The sequence below is a fragment of the Gadus morhua genome, chromosome 13, assembly GCF_902167405.1.
Source record: "Gadus morhua chromosome 13, gadMor3.0, whole genome shotgun sequence".
Taxonomy (NCBI): Eukaryota; Metazoa; Chordata; class Actinopteri; order Gadiformes; family Gadidae; genus Gadus; species Gadus morhua.
In genome coordinates this window covers 2,033,593-2,055,504 of record NC_044060.1, presented here as the reverse complement: position 1 = coordinate 2,055,504, position 21,912 = coordinate 2,033,593, and the positions used below count along the sequence as shown (strand labels likewise).

The following is a 21,912-nucleotide window of genomic DNA, read 5'->3' as shown; positions in this document are numbered from 1 at the left end:
GGGTTAGGTTATGACAAGGGTGATGTTTATATACGATACCGCCCCACACGCTTTCACGCCTCTCAATCACAAGGGTCTGTGAGGATCTTGTTTCGTTTTGTCGTCCTATTTATAACGCCGTCACGCCACAAAGCGCGTTACGCAGATAGTCACGCTTGTGTGTGTGTGCGTGCGTGCAACGCTGCACGTGTGATGGAGTTTGTATGTGGTGTGTGAGTAAGTGTGTGCGCGTGTCTGTGTGTGTGTGTGTGTGGGGTGTGCACTGTGCATGCACACCTGTGTCTGTCGGTTATTTGAGTGTATCCGTTTTTATGTAGGCGTTTAGTGTGTGTGTGTGTTTCTCCAAATAGTTTGTGTCTTTCAGTTATGTGGGTGTGTATGTGTTTCGGTTATGTGCGTGCGGGGTCGGTTATGTATGCGTGTGTGAGTATGTTTCGGTTATGTGTGTGTGTTTCGGTTATGTGTATGCGTGTGTTTCAGTTATGTGTGTGTTTCGGTTATGTGTGTGAGTGTGTTTTGGTTGAGTGTGTGCGTGAGTATGTTTCGGTTTCGTGTGCTTTTCAGTTATGTGTGCGTTCGGTTATGTGTGCATGTTTGCGTGGGTGCGTGCCTGTGTGTGTGTTTGTCGTGCGATCCGTGTGAGGCGTGCACGTGTGGGACGTGTCAGCACTAAAGACGTGATCAAGCGTCCGGGCGGCTCTTTGATGAGATTACCGCTCCTCGTTTTAATTAAGGACTTTTTAAAAGGCAGCCGGAGTGAGCGTGAGCAGACACATGAACCCCCCCGCTGGGGCGCCGGTGGGGGGGCACAGATGTTGGCGTGTGATGTCACCACTCTCCCCCGGTTGTTATCTTCCTCAAAAGACAATCAACCCTTCTGCGAGTTACCCCCATTGCGTACCCTACCCATGGCGTACCCTGCCCTCGCTGGGCTGATTAGGAGCCATCTACTGGCCGCTGGTCTCCCAGTGGGCCTCAAGGCGACCGACATCGGCGCCTTGCTCGATGAGGCGCACCGCGAGACCGTGGGACTGTAAGGGTCAGGGCTGGAGTTAGGGTTAGGGCTAGGGTTAGGGTTAGGCTCAGGTCTGGAGTTAGGGTTAGAGTAAGGGTTAGGATAAGGGTTTAGGGACAGGGTTAGGGTCAGGGCTAGGGATAGGGTTAGGGTTAGGGCTAGTGTTAGAGTAAGGGTTAGGGCTAGAGTAAGGGTTAGGTTCAGGGCTAGAGTTAAGGTTAAAGTAAGGGTTAGGGTTAGGGTTAGGGTTAGGATAAGGGTTCGGGTCAGGGTTAGAGATAGGGTTAGGGATAGGGTTAGGGATAGGGTTAGAGTAAGGGTCAGGGCTATTGTTAGGGTTAGGTTCAGGGTTCGGGTCAGGATAAGGGATCAAACCCACAACCGACAACTGGTTGTGCGTGAAACGCTCTACCTGCTAGAATATCCTGGCCCCTAAAGCAATCACCTTTCATATATTCCATATATATACATTACATTAACATATATATGAAGTGTAGAACCATTCTCGGTCCATCTTGTTTCCCCCCCCCCCCCCCCTCGTTTATTTTGTGTTTTATTTTCTCCCGTACCCCAACGACCTTGGTGGTCCCCGTGGGTTCGACTGATAAATAAAAGTGTTGGGATTTTTTTTATCGGCTAACCTACTTAGCGAATGCTAACAGGCGCGGCAGATGCGGTCGGATGTGTGCCGGTCCCCTGTCGCGAGGAAAGGAATCTGCCCTGGAGCTATGGCGGAGAGTCGACGGGACTCTTAATGTGAAGCTGCGCTTTAATTGTTTGTCCTTACAAAGTGAAACTAGTGGAACTCTATTTCCCCCTGATTAGCATGCCAGGTGTGCTGGCCTGTCAGGTAGTACACCTCAGTAACTTGGATGAGGAGAAAACTTTTTTCTGCGTGCCTGGGTTCTTAACCAATTAGTGGGGCAGTAATTCAGTGTAGCGTTGGACAGAGTCGTATTGTGTGTGTGTCTGCACATTAAATCACCTTTTTCTTCTCCATTTCATTATTTGTAGATTTGTATTATTGCTGACAACTGCGCCAATGTTATTTCCTTATAAATTATACTTTGCTTAATACGTTTCTGAATCTCGTAACGCAACGAAACAGAAGTGTGGGCTTCGTGAGGTTCAACACTGACTACCAGGAGCAGGGCTTTTCTTCGGCGCCCTACCAAGCTCCTTCCCTCCGCCAGTGACGGCCAGCCTCAGTGAAATCCCCTGCATCTCTTTTGGGTTTAAAGACATTAGCGGCGGTGGCGGCTACATCTCTATGCTAATGTGTTGACTAAGCCCTGCCCTTGTCAACACTGTAGCCATTTCCTAGAAAATAGCTTCCCCGACCCTCCTCCACAACACACCACTCCCTCTCCCTCTCCTGACTGCATTATCCCCTCTTCCAGAATCTCTATCTCTCTCTCTCCCTCTTTCTCCCTCTTTTGACAGCTTCTTCACCCTACCTCCATCCCCTTCTCCATCTCCCTTTCTTTCTCTGGACTGAATCCTCCTCCCTTCTTCCCCAATCTAAAGAGGCGCAGGGAGAATAACACCTCTCCCCCCCCTCTCTCTCTCTCTTTCCTCTCCCCACCCTCTCCCTGCTTCCAGTATATGATCGCAAGGTTCGAGGGGGATGTGTAGAAAATAGCATCTCCCCATCCTTCCTCCTCCACCCTACTCTGAGGCCCAATCCCATTTATACCCCTGACCCTTACCCCTCCCCCTTGTTTTGAAGGGGTAAGGGGAAGGGGTAAGGGGCAGAAATGGGATTGGGCCTTAAAGTCCTCCTCTCCTGTATGGGCTTGCATCCTCACCCAGATGCAGGCGGTCCCTAGGTGCCTCTCAGAGGGGCTGAGCAGGTAACCTTGTGGGGTTGTGTGCGCTGTGTATGCAGGGATCAGTGGAACCGCTAATAACCTCGAGGCTCAGACTGCTTGTGTCAGGGAACCCGGGAGGGGAGACACACGGGAGCACACCGTTTTTATATTAATTGGGGGATTTGGGACTTCCATGATAGGCAATCAGGAAAACGGAGATGGATGGGGGTGGAGAAGGGAATGGAGGAAAGTGCTTGAGCTTGTCATATTTGGGTTTTTATTATTATTATCAGTCTATTAAGAGACTCATAAAAAAAGGGAATTTGGATACTTATCGTTGCAAAGCAGGTCGGGGTTAGGCATGTTGCTGAAGGATTGAAACACCCAGCCCACTAGAATATCCTGGCCCCGTACCATAAGTGCCTAGCACGGTTTCAGAAGTATTCATCGGCCCTATGGAAGTGTAGTAGCATAGCAAGCTATCCCCAAACACCCATACAGTTCCCAGTAAAATTATAATGCAAGGCAATACTGAACACTGAACAGATCTGACATCACACCAGAGTGCCTTTCATTAACTTATTGCATACGTGTTAGTCATGTGACTTCTGTAACCAATTATCCCTGGAGGTTTTGGGGTGGGGTTCAGGTTCAATATCAACCAGGTACACCATCAATGTAGCCCAGTCCCACCACCACCACACACACACACCTGAGACACCTAGTGTTGCATAAAAGACCAGACTGTCAAAACATGTGGCCGTTTAATTTCCATTCGCCCTATGTCTGCGTTATTTCCTCATCCCTGACTTGCACAAAGGGTGAGGGGGTTGATGAAAAACCGTCGACGCTGCAGCAAACGCATTCTCTCCGTTTGCTCCCGCGCTGAGCAGTCAGCAGGTGAATGGGAGGCGGTCTCTGAACGGGCCCAGGTAGAAACCCAAGCAATCTGCCGAGCAATAAGGACAACGGTTTTAAAAGAACAACCCAACAAACCAACACTTCTAGTTTGGACTGTTCAATCGCAATCAAGACGTACTTTAGACCCCTGCGTTACCAACCCACGCCGTGTTGGCATGTGTGCGTTTGTCTGAGTGCGTCTATTTCCAGGAGGGTAATAGCACCTAGAAATAGAGTTCAGAAATTGCTACCTGAACAGGGGTGCAAATATTATTTAAAGACTTGTTTTTCCATTGTTACATTTATATTTGTCTTTAAGAAGGTTGTCTCATATCTGGCTGTAGGCGAGTCTTGAAACTAAGAACTCTAGTGTTAAGCATTGCAATTGGTTGTACTAACTTTAACCCTATGGCTGCTGTGTTCGTTTTAGCTGCCATAACACAGGGTTATAGCAACGATGGAGATCTGACACCAGGCCACAAGGCCGGACGGCTGATTGTTGTTCAAGACCGATTCGTCCTCGGCGAAGAGCCAAGAAACGTTCTCACTTGATAAGACAGATTCTGAAATGTCATATGATCGATAATATAACGTCGACAGATATTCAACGTCTCCATCTTTGACCTTAACGAATTGCCATGATTCATCAGACAGTCTGCCAGAGTCGTACATCTATTTTACCTTCATCAATGCTTAACCATGCCAGTATAACTTAATTAGATCACGGTTCGTTACGTGATTATCTAAAAACCTTAGCGGATAAATGGATTAACAGATTAATGTGTTCATTCATACGTTGGTTTCAGGCAAAATAAGCCAATTCTTAAAAAATAACTAAAGGGAACTGGTTCTGATTGGAAGAGAAGGAGGATCAGAAAATAATCTGTTGTTTTCCAGTATACTTGATACTGAATAGTTGCAGATTATTATTTTAATTATTAAATATCTTCATGGTCAATAGTATGTCAACACGCGCACAACATCCGTGTGTGCGCGTGTGTGTGTCTGTGTGTGAGTGTGCATACCTGTGTTTGTGTCTGTGTCTGTGCGACATGCCTGGCCACAGGGAACATGTCACACTGGGCCTCTCTTGCTTTAGGGCACGTTTACATAGGAAAGCGTGCACACATGCATGTGTAGGTACATGCCTGCATGCCTGTGCAGGTGTGTGCTTGCTTAATGCCCGTACGTCCCCCTGTTCCTCCATTACCAGCCTTGATGATGGGCCAAGGGACTTCAGTTTAAAAATTTAACACACAGGATTTATTAGCCACGTAATTAGAGTGTAGGGGGCAGGGATGCAGCCTGCCTGGTGTTACAGACCGCTGGGTTTGGCCGCGCGGTCGGCCCTGCTGTTTCTGGCGAGTCGTCAGCTATGACCGGAGCCAAGCTAGCCTCTTTAGCTTTCAGGAGCTTTAGCTGGATCCAAGCAGGGGCTCAGAGGCCTCCTGTGAGCATTTAACTCGTCTTATGGATGGATATTGGCGGGTTTGTTGTGGTGGTTGTTGAAACAGGGTTTTGTGGGGAGTACACGTTGTGCAAAAGGTTATGGGTTTGATTCCCATTTGTGATACGTTTGACACCCGGTGACCAAATAGAACGATTAATTGAATTGTGTGAGTGTGTGTGCGTTTGTCTGTGCGTGGATGTGTGTGGAATTCAATTCAAGAAGGCATGAGATTCATGCAATTATTGGAGAAGTATTTTCTTATCTCATGACAAAGACCGATGAATCGGCTGGAAGAATACTTCTACTTGGAAAAAGCTCAGCACTGGAGAATTTGGAGAATTACATAACAAGGACCTTGCGGTTGAACGCTCCAGAGATATATATACTTGCATTTATTTTTTCGATCAAAGAAAACTCTCCTGACAGCTTAGAAACAAAACAGCGTCTTTTAAATATCAAATATACTTTTCTTTTGCATAGATAACGGTTTATTTATCTTTTTTAGTAGATACTTTCATTAAATGTCTGTCCCCCATATCCAAATGTTAAACCAAAACTAATAACAGTGCATGTTTTCGTTCTTTCTCTCTCTCAGATTGTTGAGACCGGCAAGGAGTCTCTACCAAGATGGCTGAAGTGGAAAGCGGCCAGCCGGACGCTACAGGGTCTCCCTCTGGAGGAAGACAGGGGCGTCTACTACATCTCCGTCTCCGTCTCCAACCACACCGAGACCTCCTCGCCCTCCCCCACAGAGTTCTTCTCCGTGGAGGTACACCCCGAAGACTTCCTGGACGTGGACCCGAGCCAGCTGGCGCTGAACCAGGCCAGCGGCGTGGACGACAGCGGCCTGCCGTTCGTCTGCGGCAACGAGGAGCCTGTGACGGTGCTGACGGTCATCCTGGACGCCGACCTGACCAAGATGAGCTCCGAGCAGCGGGTGGCCCTGCTGGCCGACATGAGGAGCTTCTCGGGCGTGGAGCTCCAGAACATGAGGATCCTCCCCGTGGTGAACAACCGGCTGTTCGACATGTCCGCCTTCATGGCGGGGCCGGGAAACGCCAAGAAGGTGAGCCGGTGATGGATGACTCGGAGGTTACCGTGACACCTCGTTTGTATTGAATAACCCAACACTGAAGCAAATCAACCTGCAGGGACAATGGCATTGGCAGGGAACCAGACTATTGCTAATTGTATTAAATGAGCTTGAATTAGGGCCAAATGATGTGTGCTGCTAAGTGTATCCTGCTTTGTGTAGTCCTTTCGGTTTGCGCTTAGTGTTTGCTTACTTTTTGTTAACACTATCAAGGGAGTTTAGTAAATATATAAAGTGTAGATAATTGGCTTTGAATTGCCGCTTGAACAATCCACTCAAACAATTTGGTTAATTACCAGTTTTTTAGACCATTAAATCTGCTCTGTCAACTCATTAATTCATTTTCCTCCCGTCAAGGTGGTGGAGAACGGAGCTCTCGTGTCCTGGAAACTGGGCTGCTCCCTGGACCAGGGCAGTGTCCCGAACATCCACAGCGTCCAGAAGCCGGCTAAAGAAGGCGCCATGTCGGCCAAGCTGGGCTACCCCGTCGTGGGCTGGCACATCGCAAACAAGAAGCCCCACATCCCCAAGCGGGTCAGGCGCGCCCTGAACAACACACCGACACCCCTGTTGACCGTGGTCCCCCCGACCAGCGTCGTGGAGCCCCCGGTGAGGATCGTCCCGACGCTGTCTTCTCCCGCCATCGCCGGGCCCACCGACAGCTCCGCCCCCCCCCGTGAGAGGGCCCGTCCCCCTGCCTGGCAAACCCACAATCCGGATCCGGGACTCCGTGGTCCACACCCCGACGGTGGTCCCGCCTCTGCCGACCAGAGTGATGGAGACCACCAGCTCTGTTCTCATCCAGCCCACCATGACCCGGCCTACGTTCGTGGAGGCCACGGCCACCCCGGCCCCTCCGAGGAAGCCCACCAAGAAGCCCAAGAAGCCCAAGACCACCCCTGTCCCGAGGGAACCCAAGGTGACCACGATGAAGCCGACCAGGCGCACCACCCCGTCGTCCGGCATCGCGCCCGATCCCAACAACGAGAAGCCCGTCCTGCGTAACCCCATCGACCAGGTCAACGCCCTGGTGGGCACCTACTTCGAGGTGAAGATCCCCTCGGACACGTTCTTCGACAAGGAGGACGGCACCACGGACAAGCTGCGTCTGACGCTGAGGCAGAACCACAACGAGGTGGTGGGCGAGGACTCCTGGATCCAGTTCAACACCACCAGCCAGCTGCTCTACGGCCTGCCGGAGGCCCAGCACATCGGCAAACACGAGTACTTCATGCAGGCGGCGGACAAAGGCAGCCTGAACGCCATCGACGCCTTCGAGGTCCGGGTGAACCGCTGGCCCGCCAACGACAAGAGCCCCGTCACGTTCACGGTCCGCCTGGACGGCGAGCCGCGCTCCGTGACCAACGACATCCACAAGAAGATCCTGCTGGTCAAGAGGCTGGCGTACGCGCTGGGAGACCGCAACAGCAGCACGGTGAGCCTGAGGAACATCACCAAGGGCTCCATCGTGGTGGAGTGGACCAACAGCAGCCTGCCGCAGCACCCCTGCCCCCGCGAGCAGATCACCATGATGAGCCAGAAGCTGGCCGACGCCGACGGAAGGCCTGTCCAGAGCTTCAAGAACGCCATGAGCCCCGAGTTCAGACCGCTGGACGTCAAGGTGAGAGGGAGGGCCAGCTGCAATACCTACTCCTTCATCCCACCGGGAGAGATCGACATCCCCGAGCCCGCTGCCGTGACGCCGGCCCTGGGCACGGGTCGCCAGAGCACGGACGACGTCTACCTGCACACGGTCATCCCCGCCGTGGTGGTGGCGGCCATCCTGCTCATCGCCGGCATCATCGCCATGATCTGCTACCGCAAGAAACGGAAGGGCAAGCTGACCATCGAGGACCAGGCCACCTTCATCAAGAAGGGCGTGCCCATCATCTTCGCCGACGAGCTGGACGACTCCAAGCCCCCGCCCTCGTCCAGCATGCCGCTGATCCTGCAGGAGGAGAAGCCCCCCCTCCCGCCCCCGGAGTACCCAAACATGGCCTCCCCCGAGACCACCCCCCTCAACCACGAGATGCTGGGGGAGTACACCGCCCTGAGAGATGAGGACCCCAACGCGCCGCCGTACCAGCCCCCTCCCCCCTTCACCACCCCCATGGAGGGAAAGGGGTCCCGGCCAAAGAACATGACCCCCTACAGATCGCCACCCCCCTACGTGCCCCCCTAAGAGCCGCCCGGCCCTCTACCCCCTGGGGGGACGAGGGACAGGACGCCTGAGGGGCTGGGACGGCCTCCTCGCGGATGGCTCTTTTTAGATATGTAGGACGGGAGGGTTGATAAGAGGTGCTAAAACAACCACATGGTAAACATGGACTAATCTTTGGAAAGGGGAATACGAGAAGTACGTCGGGAGGGATTTTACAAACGACCGATGGACTGATCTGGGGACAAATACGAGCTGGTGAAAGACTACTGTTGAAGTACTGGCCCCGGCCACTACGGCAGCCTGCAGAGGACAAACTGCTTTGTGACACACTTTGCTCGCAGGCTTTGTGGCTGGACAGTGGCTACAGTTGGGAGAAGGGACAAGCTCTCTCTGGCCACAGAAATGTCATTTCTTTCCCCCATGGGTTCTCTTTTTTAATCCTGGCTTTATTATATTTTTTTCCTCCTTTCTTTTCTGTTTTACCCATCCTCCCCAATCACACCCCAAGGACAGACTGCTTCCACCTAACACTTCTCCCTTTGTCTTGTTTGGAGAAATATGAAGAGACAATGGCCAGCCACCAGCCCACTGCAGGCACAAGTGTTTTTTAATAATGAGCGCCGGGATATCAGAGAGAGCCCTTATCGTGGGAATCTCAACTCACCTGCAGACGACGAGGCAAAGAGAGGGCTGCGTGTGCGTGCTTTAATGTGTGTATGTGTGTGTGTGTGTGTGTGTGTGCGCGTGTGCATGTGCTCACGTGTGTTTATTCAATCTCAGTATGGTTTGCCTTTTAACTCGAGCTGTCCATTGGTTTCCTTTATCACACTGTCTATTAACATCAAGAATAACAGTGGTAGCCTGAAAATAATTAGTAGAAATTCATAAATAAATGATTTTTGATTTTTGTTTGCTTTGTTAGTTTTAAAGAAAAACACTGTATATCTGGAAGATAGATAGATAGTGGTATATTTTAGGGGGGTTGTAAGAGAGGAAAGAGGAAATAATATTGTAGGCCTCAGAGAATTAACCTGCAGGACTTCTTGTTTTCCGATAAGCCAAATCGTTCTGAAACACGCATGGCTGTCATGTCGGGTCTATGACACCAATCCGCTTATTGTTTGTTTATGTTTTTATTTGCCTTCCATCTCCTGGACAAGATAGGGCTGGGGGTTAGATCTATGTATGCATGATCTACATTTGTCTGAGGTCTCGTTCACACCAGGACGTTCTATGAAAACAATGCTTTTGTTGAAATCTTTATTTAACCGATTTAAATGTCAAATCACAACCTACTGACAAGTCAACCGAGCCTTTTGATCGGTTGACGTATGCGTATCTCACCTGGTTTGATTAAAGGTCTCTCGATAACAATAACAAAGGCTGTCTGCTCGCGAGCATCGACCGCTGATCGCATCGTAGCAGCAACGCGCGGCCACCATTATGCCTTTCGGTTTTTAGTGTCTTTTGCTTTATAGTTTTTTTGCATTTCCAGAGTAGCTCTTCACGTGCACGGGAGGGGGAGAGCTATACGTCTATTTTAGGACAGCGATAATTATTTTTGTATGTAACGAGCCGGTGGGGAAGGCTACCCTGAAGGGGATGGTTCACATATTCACATCTGAGAGGTCACCCACGGCTGCAGGGAGGGGCTGAGACAGAGACCAGGAGGGAAAGAAAGGAGTAATGTCTGCACAAGATATTATCACCAGAGCAGGGGGAAAACACACTGAAAAATCTCTAATTTTTTTACAAAGTTTTTGATACAACCTTCAAATTTGTTTAATTATGAAAGAAATAAAAAAAAAAACACAGTTGATTAGTGTTCTGCAATTTGTAAAAATCTTAGTGTAGAGAGGATTGATTCACTTATTTACACATATTTTTGAGTTGTCCTCATGATTCACATATTTGAAATGTTTTATTTTTAAAAAAAAATGTACGTGTTTGCGTGTGTGCGTGCGTGTTTGCATATAAAAACGTAACTCCGGCTCTTTAAGAAAAAAAGGTTGGAACGACCCATGTTTTATGTAACCACACATCTCATTTTATTTCATTTCTTTTTTTCCGTTCATTTCATTATTGTTTGCCGGTGAGTTTCGAACTGACCCTTTGCAATAACGATCGTCCGAGCAGACGTCTGCCCGGGCGGGGTGGGGGGGGATGGGGGGGGGGGGGGGGGGGGGGGTGGTCCCTCGTGTGGTCTGGGTTCCACCGCCCAATGCCAACCGTTTTTTTTCCTTTCCTTTGCTTATTAAGTGTGCATTGTCATAATAAAACAAAACTGGTACTGAGAACGAAACCCCTGAGCATTTGTCGTCCGTTTATGCATTCACAAGACAAGAGGAGGAAACAAAACGCGGGCTCGTCCCAACAAACGTTTGAGGACAACACGTCCTCCCCTAGCTCTCCAGAGAACCAGCAATGCTACGATAGTAATGAGAACTGCAGACATCAATCTCAGAAAAACCTCAGTAACTCACATTATTCAAATCTTCAAAACTAATAATATATGTGTTTATATACCCAGTATGAGAGGAATGGAAACGCAGAATGGATGGAAATTATAGATTAGGCTAAAGTTATCGAAGATCAAAACTAGATTATTAAAATCATACAGTATTGACAGTGTCTAAAGTGATACAAGTCAAACCACCACCTCTTAACCAATGTTAGGGCTTAAGTCCTGCTCAACCAAGGTAGTGAGGGAACAGGCATCACAAGTCAACACATGATTGATGCTGTGTGAAGGTGCCGTTTCATCACTGTCATGTAATACCGCCACTTAGCTTTCCTATTGATGAATCACTTCGTATTGATCAATCAATCTGTCCACATGGGGTTCTCGCACAAACTCCCCCGTATCTGGCAGCCATCTAGGATCTCGGGGTTCGATGCGATGAGTCTAACCTTCGCCCTCTTTTGTACTAAATTACCCAGCAGGCCAACGATTTAATGTGCACAGAGTCGTGCTACGGAGGGGTAGGATAGCGTGTTTGACTCCCAGTCGTGAGGCTCTGGGTCCGGCCCTAGTGTCTGCAGTTTACCTGTAGGCGTCCCTGAGCAGCAGGCTAAACCCCTACCTGCTCCTTAACAGATGGCGTCATTCGCTCAGACGGTTATAAAAGCTAAATTAAAAATGAGAAATTGGGCCGCATAATATACCTATGAGGCTGTTAAAACACCTGGCGGCACGCCCAAGTAAAGTCTACTTATTGGAAACACTGCGTTGTGGGACGGATTTGGATGGTCCACGGGCCATGTTACAGGCTATCCTTTTCCTCATAGTTATATATCAACCCCAGAACAGGGTTAAAGAGACATGGTCGACCATCTGTCCGATTGACAATTCGAGACATTTCTGTTCACCCTGCAGAGATCAATGTAGCCCCTACCTGCTCCTTAATGACATCAATCGAAAATACTAATCTGTGCAGGTTGCTTGAGATAAAAGCTTCGGCTAAATAATAAAGATTAGAAATTTATTATCCCAGATCGGAAATGTGGGTGATACAGCAGAGACTGCATGACAGTAGATATTAAAAAAGAGATCAAACAAAAATAAATGATTTAATAGAAAGTCCCTCCCCCTCTCTCTCCCCCTCTCTCCCTCTCTCCCTCTCTCTCACCATCCCTTCCCTTCTCATTTGTAACATCAGACCATTCCCATTGATCACTTATCACATTGATTAAATGTTGAATAATTTGTCACTTGCTGCGCCTCTGACCATTGCGGGCGACATTTAAATTGGGAGTCAGCGAGGAAAACGAGTGATGGATGAGTTCCCAAGGCAACGCTAGTCGCTGAAATGGATAAACACATCAGAGGCATGACAGGGGTTAATGGCCAATTGGTCTGGGTTTGATTGAGACCGCCTTATCACAGGGACCTGTGTACTGCCAGGACATGACAAGACATTTTATGGGGATCAGGGCGCCTGTGTAAAGGCTGCAATATCTATTAAAATAAAGCCCCTCAAAGCAACAGGATGTCATTAAGTTTCATTGTAGCTAAGTACTAACTAAGTTTCATGACGCAGCCTTTAATGGGACCCCCAATCAATCAAGTCCAATGTGGAACACAAGACGGACGGAGCCGTTGTGAGGAGTGTGTGTTTTGGCTGTAGAGAGAGAGAGGGAGATAAGAAAGGGAGGGTAGGACTGCAACACAAATGTCCAATCGCCGTCAATAATTAACAGATTAATTAAGGTGCATTAACGGAATAGTTATTGTAGCTATTGAAAACTAAAAGTTTTTTATTAAGTAAAAAACTACTAGTACTTTTGGTAATTTAGTAATTTAACTTAGTCATTTAGTGCAACAAAACTCAACTGGATGCGTTCTGTTTTTCTGTCAACATTTTCCTTTTGTTATTTACAAGAAACTTAAAGAGTATATACAAGAAAAAGACTATTCGAGCCGTAAGCGGTCATAGATAAAATACCATCCTTCAACGGCCTGCCTGTAATCCAGGTCAGATGGGTTATGTATCTTCAGGCCTAAAGCTGGTGGAACAACAACACTAAATGCATCCATGTATAGCAATCGCTTCCAGGAACACACATCTCTGAGCAGGGTCAGTTATGGGAACAGATGATACAGCGCTTCTTAGCTATCAGTGCTAGCTGTTAATCGCAAGGTCGCTGAACACGCCACAAGACATCAAAGACAAAGGTGGCCGATAGTGGGAACCTCCAGAACGCTTTGACGGCCGACTGAGATTGCTTTAGTCATTTGGCTCCGCGGTGAGGGCGCGAATAAAAATAAACAGTGTGTCAGGGGTGCTCAAATGTTGTCAACGGACCAAGACGTCAGTTAAACCTATGATACGGATTTAATTGGCTTTGGATATGTCTGCATTGGTGGAAGCTATGGCTGATTTTCTTTCACGCAAAAAAGTGCCCAGAAAACATGGACACGAGTGGGCCTGGTCGTTGAGATTAAGATTATTTTGGGATATTATTTGCATTCCTTACACTGATTTGTGAACTCAGGAGGAACTCTATTCCGGAATCGGGACAGCCGTCCTCTCTGCGGGGAAAAAGGGAACAACAATCCCTAAAATAGAAAGACCAAATCGAGCATACATTGCATGCACATACATTATTTATGTTTATTTTTGTTTTTGTGTGTCGGTTAAGGGGGTGCTCAGCTCAAAGAATATCGTAGAGTCGAAAAAGTTAGAGAACCATTACCATAGACCCGCCATGTCTGGCCTAAGTTATCCTTTACCTTCCTAGTTATATATTAACACCAGAACAGGGTTACACAGAGTTGTCGACATTCTGTCTGATGACGAACCATTCCTGTTGACACTGCACATAGATCAGAGTCGCAGTGCAATTACCTGAGGTGCGTTCACAGGAATTCCAAGCCACTGGCTTGTGTGATTGTTCCACACCCACACATCCTCCTGAGGTTAACCGTTAACCTTACAGTCCCCCAGTATTGAACCGAACTTCCACCATGTCACCTACACACCACCTCAGTTATCCGCGGATCATAGCGTTTACAAGCCACCGTACGAGATACCTGGCCCAAAAGGAAACGTTGCGATGTTCGTCAGCAACATTAAGTTCTGTGCAGTTGATTTATTGCAAGCAAGGCAGTGGTGACAGACTTAATGAATTGTAAATTGAGTTGACTGAAAGCCCCTCTTTCTCAGTAATCGAACGGTATAAAACTTTACTGCTGTGCGTTTGAGTGCCAGGGTGTGGACTTGATGGGGGAGCAGAGGTAACCTGAGCTACAAAAGATCCCATTTCCGACATCTTTTTTTTGACCTGATGGATCATTAAACTGACTGTAAATCCAACAAACCGGTCTAAGTAAAGTCCTTCAATGTCCTTGAAAGGGGAAAATGGAGTGAGGAGGCCGACTATTCCTCCCTTCTACACCACAGTCTATTGTCTAATAATGACAATAATGTAAAGGGAAACTGTCACTCATATTTGTTGTTTTAGTCACGTTTAAAAAAATGTGGTGACCATTGATCAGTTGTTTTTTTTTACATTATAGGAAAGGAAAAAAGCCAAATTTCCAACCAGATTCTATTTTCTTGAGCAGAGCACACACCATATGAAGTGTGGTGTTTTCAAATCAGATTTTGGCCACCTCGATACTTGATTCTAGATCGGAAAGTTGACTTCTTATACGATCTATAGGTTAACTAGGGATTAAATGCTTAAAAATTTACATTTAAAGTCGATTGTGGACTACTTTGTGTCTATTGCATACTTGTTTATATACAGTATATGCCGGTGTGCAGATTGGTCATGAATTGCCCTACCAATCAACTCATTATGAACCCTGGACCAAACACAAAAGCATTCGACTGCAATGTAAAGTATAAATGTTGAGCAATATGATGGAGTGTATGCATTCTGTGAGAGTGCTTTTAAAGTGCTATTGATGTGCGACGGGCAGGGTATATGGGTCACATTAAGTGGCTAACCCTGAGCTGGCGATGTTGTTAATACAATGTTCAGTGAAAAGTAGACATTTTCAGTGGTTTGCTATACAGTACTTATAACTCATTGGGGGTGTTCAGCCAAGCTTTTCCTACGGTTCAAACTGCAGACAAAACACATTTTTCGACCCAACACCGCTCAGACTGTAACCATTACAAAAGGAGTGCTATATATTTTATTCTGCGTCAAAAGCTTTGATACAATGGATGTTTTCAAAGCCAACAAAAAAGAAAAAAAATGTTTGGGCATAGGGCCGATTTTCTTTATCTTTCTCTCTCTCTCTATTTCTGGCGGTTACTCCTGTTGACCGACCAGAGGGTTTCAGGTAAGCTGGTGACTCATCAGCAGCCGGCATGAGGCATGAGGAGGAGACGATTCCTACAGCGTTATCTTCAGCTGGCCATCTACCCGCGGCCGCTCTACGGCTCTCTCCGTGTCGGTAGATAAGTCAGGCCGAGCCTTGTTGTCCAACAGAGGAACACGGCTCTGCGCAGGCTTTCAGGGGAACACCCACGCCACTCGAGAAACAATATGGTCAATAAAACCACTCACATCTGAAGACCACGGGCTCGTGGGTCGGGAGCAAATTACTGAATTTGATATTTTGGGCGAACATGAGTAACGTCTTATTTTAACCGATCGGGGGCGAAAAATGAGAATAAAATCCTGGCATGATAGCCCTGCAGTGGGTGTCTTGTGGTCTTGTTAGAGATTCTACTTTGAAAGGATGACCGTCTCCGTCTTGTGTTTTCTGCAGATATCCTCTGTGCTGGTTTAAATGATCCTCTTTTTCAGAGAGTAGATCGTCTGCTTAAATCGGCAGTCTAAAGTCACGTCCGATGTTTACAATCCTGTATGTCCGTCTGCTTGCCTACCTGCTTGACAACCTGTTTATTTGTCTGCACTCCTGTCCGCCTGCATGTTTCCCTGCCTGTATCTTTATATCTCAACCTCTATTCGTCTGTCTGCCTCTATGTCTCCGTCTCTATTTCTATCCGTAGGTCTATCTATACGTCTGTCTCTATTTCTATCCGTAGGTCTATCTATACGTCTGTCTATCTATATGTCTGTGTCTCTATGTCTGTCTCTAGGTCTATCTGTAGGTCTGTCTCTACGTCTGTCTGTCTGTCTCCCTGTTGGTCTCTATGTCTGTGTCTCCATGTCTATCTGTAGGTCTAGCAACATGTGTGTGTCTCTATGTGTCTGTCGCCTTGTCTATCTGTAGGTGTGTCTCTACGTCTGTCTCTGTCTGTCTGGTTTCAGTCTGCCTGTCTGCAGGCTGCACAGCAGCAGTGATTTCCACAGGCTCGGCTTTGAAGAGCTCTCCTCCAATCACTCATCTTGTCATTCCTGACCTTGTCTCGTTCAGCATCTCCCTCTATCCTGCACCCATCTACCTAACTCGCCCATCTCTCTGCCTCAGCACTTCTGTACGCCACATAATGAGCGCTTGTCTTGTTTTTTAAAACGCTCCAATCCTCCGTTTTGATGAGTTCCTGCTGCTTTCCCTCAAACCCATCATCTGCAAGGAGTGTGTGTGTCGTTTTTGTGTGTGTGTGTGTCTCTTTTTTGTGTCTGTGTGTGTGTGTGTGTGTGTGTGTGTGTGTGTGTGTGTGTGTGTGTGTGTGTGTGTGTGTGTGTGTGTGTGTGTGTGTGTGTGTGTGTGTGTGTGTGTGTACAACGGTGCACGTGTGTCTCGTGCATGTATGTGTGTGTGTGAAAACAAACGGGTGTTTATCGAGGAAGCACATTTGGAGGATGTCTGAGGGAAGCAGAAGGAGAGAGAGCAAGCAAGAGGAGGGGGGGGGAGAGAATGTGTGCGTGAAGACTTCAGACTTTTCCGAATGCCAATTTGCTGTGGCTATATATTTCCTGTTGGCTGTACTTATGTAACTACCGAGACACCCCCACCTCTCTCTCTCGTGCTCTCTCTCTATCCATCTCCTTCTCCTTCACTCACATTTGAAGAATTTCTCACCTTGCCAGCTCTGAGACAGTTTTGTCTCCCGGGTTGGACAATGCCGACAGAAATGGGAAATGAGTCCTTCTTTCATCAGATGTACATCTGCAAGGTTGATTCTTATGATGTAGAATTCATGTGAAGAATTCATCATTGTTCCTTCATTTGTTTGTAGTACCCATCGGTTGTCAAGGCAACAGTGCTCATCTGGAGAGATACATATAGTGGTTCTAGCAAACCTGAAGACTTTTAGGTTAACACAGAGACAGGCCGTTTAAGAGTCAGGGTGAGGCCTCGTGGCAATGGTGAGCAGTGGGCAGGTCGCAGACGTTGGCGATTGAACTCTGGACCTTTAGGCAGGGATCTGAGCACCCGAGGCACTGCTTTACTCTGTCATTGCTCTGATGATTCCCATTGTCTGCCTTCTGCATCTGTACATCTGTTACTCTCTGCTTGTCTGTCTGTCCGTAGAGCTGTCAATCAGCCTTGCGTTATCTTAAACTATGACATCAGCACTCTGCCCTCCTCAATACTAGTCAACAGTAGTCAATACTATTGACTAGTAATAATAGAGTACCATCGCCCATCTCACACACGCACTCAAACAAATACACAATCACAGACACGTATACACACATGCATTAACAAGTATAAAAAAAATCACATATCATGAATACAACATCATTGAATTAAACACCCTGAAATCATTACCTCGACATCATAAACTCACACCTGACACACAAAAATTAAACTGAAGAAATGGGAAATGTTGTGCCATCCGATTTATAAATAAAAGGTTTAGTTTTATCTATGAATGCAATTTCATTACTAGGAAGCAATTTACTCTGAAGCCAAGTAGGAACTATTAGATTTGTGAAGGGTGAAAGTGAACCAATGAAGTGAGATCAACAACCAGTGATAAACAACACATTTAAACAACCCAGGAAGGCACACAGTGCAATCTGCATAAACGTTATTACATTTAACTCAATTGAGGGGAACAAATTTGTAGCTACCAACCGGTCAACACAGGATAAAATATGTTTTAAGTAGTTCTGAGAAGAAGGGTGATTAGACTACCAATGCTTCATGAGGGTTGTACCGTTTCAATGGTATTCTTAGCAGCCTGATCATAGGCTCTATACAGGAACTAAAAGACAATTCATGAACATTGGTGGTGGCACTGGGTGCACTCGGTTACTGATGCTTCAAAACAAAGTGTAAGGCTAGGGTTGCCAACAGTGGATCTAAAACCCAAAGCCTTCCTTCAAACAGCTCTGATATTGTAGTTTTGCTTTTCAATCATCATTCAAATAATGAGTTCTAACCTATTCGGATATTAAATGAGATAGAAGGACGACATCAATTCCATCCCGAGTCACGACAGCCCTATTTTGAAATGTGACATGTTGGGCGCTGAAAAGGAGCATGGTGGTTTAGCGCCACCATTACATTATTACGAGACAACCCTGTACAGTCTACAATCATTGTAGCTTACCCTTGTCAATATGAGATTGGTACCATGCTATCGTTGTAATTTTTTGTGTACACCACCCAAAAATGTCCTGACAAACACAAATGTCGATGGGCGAGGGATGGCCAGAGACAGGACTCACAAGTATGGTGAAATCAACACACACCCCGGAATGTTGCTCTTGGACTCTCAATTGATCTCAGAGTGACATTATTAGATTACATATGGAGAGGGATAATCAATTTCAGAGAGTTTCAACAGCAATTAATCACGAGTAGATGACAATAAAACCGCAAAGGATCAATACATCCGAATCATTTGATTACGATTGGATAGGATGATGAATTCTGAATTTTGTAGCCCTAATGTCCCATTATTTAGAGTACTGAGCGAGTGTTCCGGCCATTGCAGCAACAAAACAGGCTGCGATGTTACCTTATGGGCCAAAAGTCGCCACGTCAATGTCCTCTAAAGTAACTTGTTTTTGCATCTGACAGGCTGTTTGTTGTGATCGGCAAGGTTGATTTTTCTTGTTTGTAGGACCCATCGGTTGTCTAGGCAACGGTGTTCATCAGGGGAGATAGATATAGATGAGTCTAGCAAACCCAACGAGGTTGGCATTGGGGATGGACAAACTGGGCCAACAGACAGTGAGCGTCTATTGCCCTACTCTCTGAGGTGTGGTCCTAGTTGCCTCAGTCTGTCCTGCACCGATGGCACAAGTCAGCCGTTCAGAGCGCGACTTGGTGAGACACAACAACACAGACCGCATCAATGCGAAAGGTAAATAATCAAGTTGTATTTGTCCGTAGGGAAACCTTTCCATAGGTTGTCACTCATAAAAACAATCTGAACAGGTCAGCGGCAGACACAAACACTTTGAGAGGGCGTACATTGAAGGGGCGCCATTTCACCAAAGGGCTACAATGCAGTGCCGCTGAATCCCTCTCACTCAACACTGGACCAATTTCAAAAATCGGGATTACATTAGGTCAGTTGGACCCAAAATGACAGGGAAACGGGGTCCAGGTAGAAGAATCTCAAAGTCATCCCTCAAGGACAACAGATTTAGAGCATGACATCATCGACCTGAATACAAACCATAAATACATCATGCCCGTACCCTCTACACTTTCTTTATCCTCTATCCAACCTTATCCTTTCTTACCCCCCCTTTCCATTTTTCCCTCCCTCTGTCACATCAATAACGGGAGAGCCATCAACCTTGGTGTGACTCTCCACTGGTGGCTCGCAGACGGGACCGGAGGGATGTATGCAGATGTCCCGCACATCACACTCCATGTTTAGCCCCGGTCTGAACCCATCATTCACTCAGCACCGCGCCCCACCCATCTACATCATCATCTACATTAACATCAGGGGATGCCCCCCTGAGTGGGGCATGACGCACAGCAACGGGCGCCCACACCGGCGCCACACATTCAAGGCACGTCTGCTTTACTCCGCCAATCGAAACTTAAAGAGGCACACGTGTAACTCTGCACACCACAGAGGATCAGCTCTCTGGCTGGACGATGACTTTGTCAGGAAAACGAATGATGGAAGGAGCTACTAGTTCTTCGAGGTTAGGAGTGAGAACTCATTTGAAATGTTACTGGAAAGACAAAAGAAATCGAACCGGTTGACCCACTTTACTCGATGTTAGTTTTGCCATCATGTCCTCTTATTGTGTTTTCCTGCCATCGGTCGGCACAGGGAGAGCTGAACGAGAGAGAGAGCATGATTCCCCGGGGTGATGGAGTCGTGGACGGATCGCTTTATTCTGTAGATATTTAATAACTTCCATTTGTTCTTACTTTTACACGGACACACACAAACAAACACGATGACTATCCCTTCATTATGCAGAAAATAAAGATCCTCCTGTGGGCCTCTTCCACGCGACGTCAACCTAATTCTCCGTTGTACGCAGGGGCAATCAGCTGTAGCTTTAAAGTGCTATAACACAATTAAGTTCACTTACGCGCATACCGCTATCGAAACACACAAACACACACACACACAGACAATATGACTCCGACACCCCTCTACTTTGCAAGAGGGTTCTGTGTTCTGTTTGTGTGTGGTGGTTGTGTGTTGTTGTGGGTTGTTTGGCATTCTGCAAATGTCAGAGGGACGGTGCTCCTGGATTCACGCTGGCACCTTGGAGATTACATTTTATCAACATACCAATGACCAACATACCAATTTTTCCAAGGTTTATCCTTTCAAAGGTTTGTTAAATTAACTATGTTCACGTTTTCAACAAGATATTATTTCATATCATCACCCTATGGGACAGCAAAGCCTTTCCTTGTGTTACGATTCGTAACATGCTCTTTGTCCAGTGTTTGGGGGCAGCCTTAATCATTAGATTGAATGCGTTCTACCAACAGAAAAATACCCCAAAACATTGAATGTTATCAAAATACAATTATAAACTTTGAATTAACTCTTTACTCATGACGACTGGATGGTAATTATCCAGCATGCTGCAGAAGAAAACATAAAGACGCTTTAATTATCTTCCTCTGATAGTACTCGTGTTTTCCATATTTTAAATCCTTGTTTTAAGCTCTGCCATTTCCAAATAGGCACTGAAAGCTCACTGACAAATAGTTTAAAAGAATATATTAAATGAAATGAAGTTCAATTTAATATTTCTTATATGATATTTTAATCAAACCTTTAATCAAAAACACTTAATTCAAACACATTTCTGCGATGTGTTCACTCAGTAATTATATTAGGCTTTACACTCTTATCAAGCAGCCATTGGATCGCCTCTTAAAATTAGGCTGGTTGGAAAATGTATTAAAATTTTACCGTAGCTCGTTTGATTATTGAAGTACTTGATGCGATTTGGACTGTATGTTTGATAATATTTTTTTGTTATTGCTTGAAGCCCTAGACTGCAGCGGATGAAAACTGGACGCAGAAACACTAAAAACATATCCTGACATCGCCAGACCAATATGCTAATTCGTATCAGTCTGGAACCCCGATTTCCAAAGGGCGTTATCTAGCCTGTTCCTACCAGACTCTCGTACTTAATTTCATTTGTACAGAGAGTCTGGACCTACGTTAACTCACCTGAAGGCGGGTGTCTGTTGAAGTTTAAAACTATTGGATCTGCCCAGTGCCACTCTGGATCTGCCATAACCAATCTCTAACGTTTGGCCGGGAATCACTTTTGGCCGGGAATTCAAATTACGTGGAAGTACGTAGTCAGGCTAGAGCCAGGCTATCAACAGACGCCCACCAAAAGGCCTCTGGATGCAATTGGATAGACCTACAACCAATGTAATGTGTGACAAATCAGTGGGATCCATCTTGGTTGTTTATGAAAATGCCATCGTATCAGACCCGCCTTGTATTAGATAAACGGTTGTGATTGGCCAACCCTGGCCAGGTCTTATGACAATCTGTCTGAAATAGAGGTGGAACAAGAGGCATATGGCAGAGCAATGGCAGAGCAATATGCAGAGTCGTCTGGTTCCCAGGCTACGAAAAAAACTCAATATAAGGATATCCCTGTTTACAGTACACTCAGCAATCAGTACACAATGACAGTCAT

General features: G+C 46.7%; 1 protein-coding gene across 1 annotated transcript; it reads left to right on the top strand.

Moving 5' to 3' along the window:
* The first annotated feature begins 908 nt into the window (after positions 1 to 908).
* dag1 (dystroglycan 1) lies at positions 909 to 10,732 on the top strand. Its single transcript, XM_030374674.1, is given in 4 exon segments — positions 909 to 1,025; positions 5,685 to 6,242; positions 6,627 to 6,938; positions 6,940 to 10,732. Coding segments are annotated over 4 exon segments (2,499 nt in total). The 3' UTR covers positions 8,452 to 10,732.
* Positions 10,733 to 21,912: the final 11,180 nt, after the last annotated feature.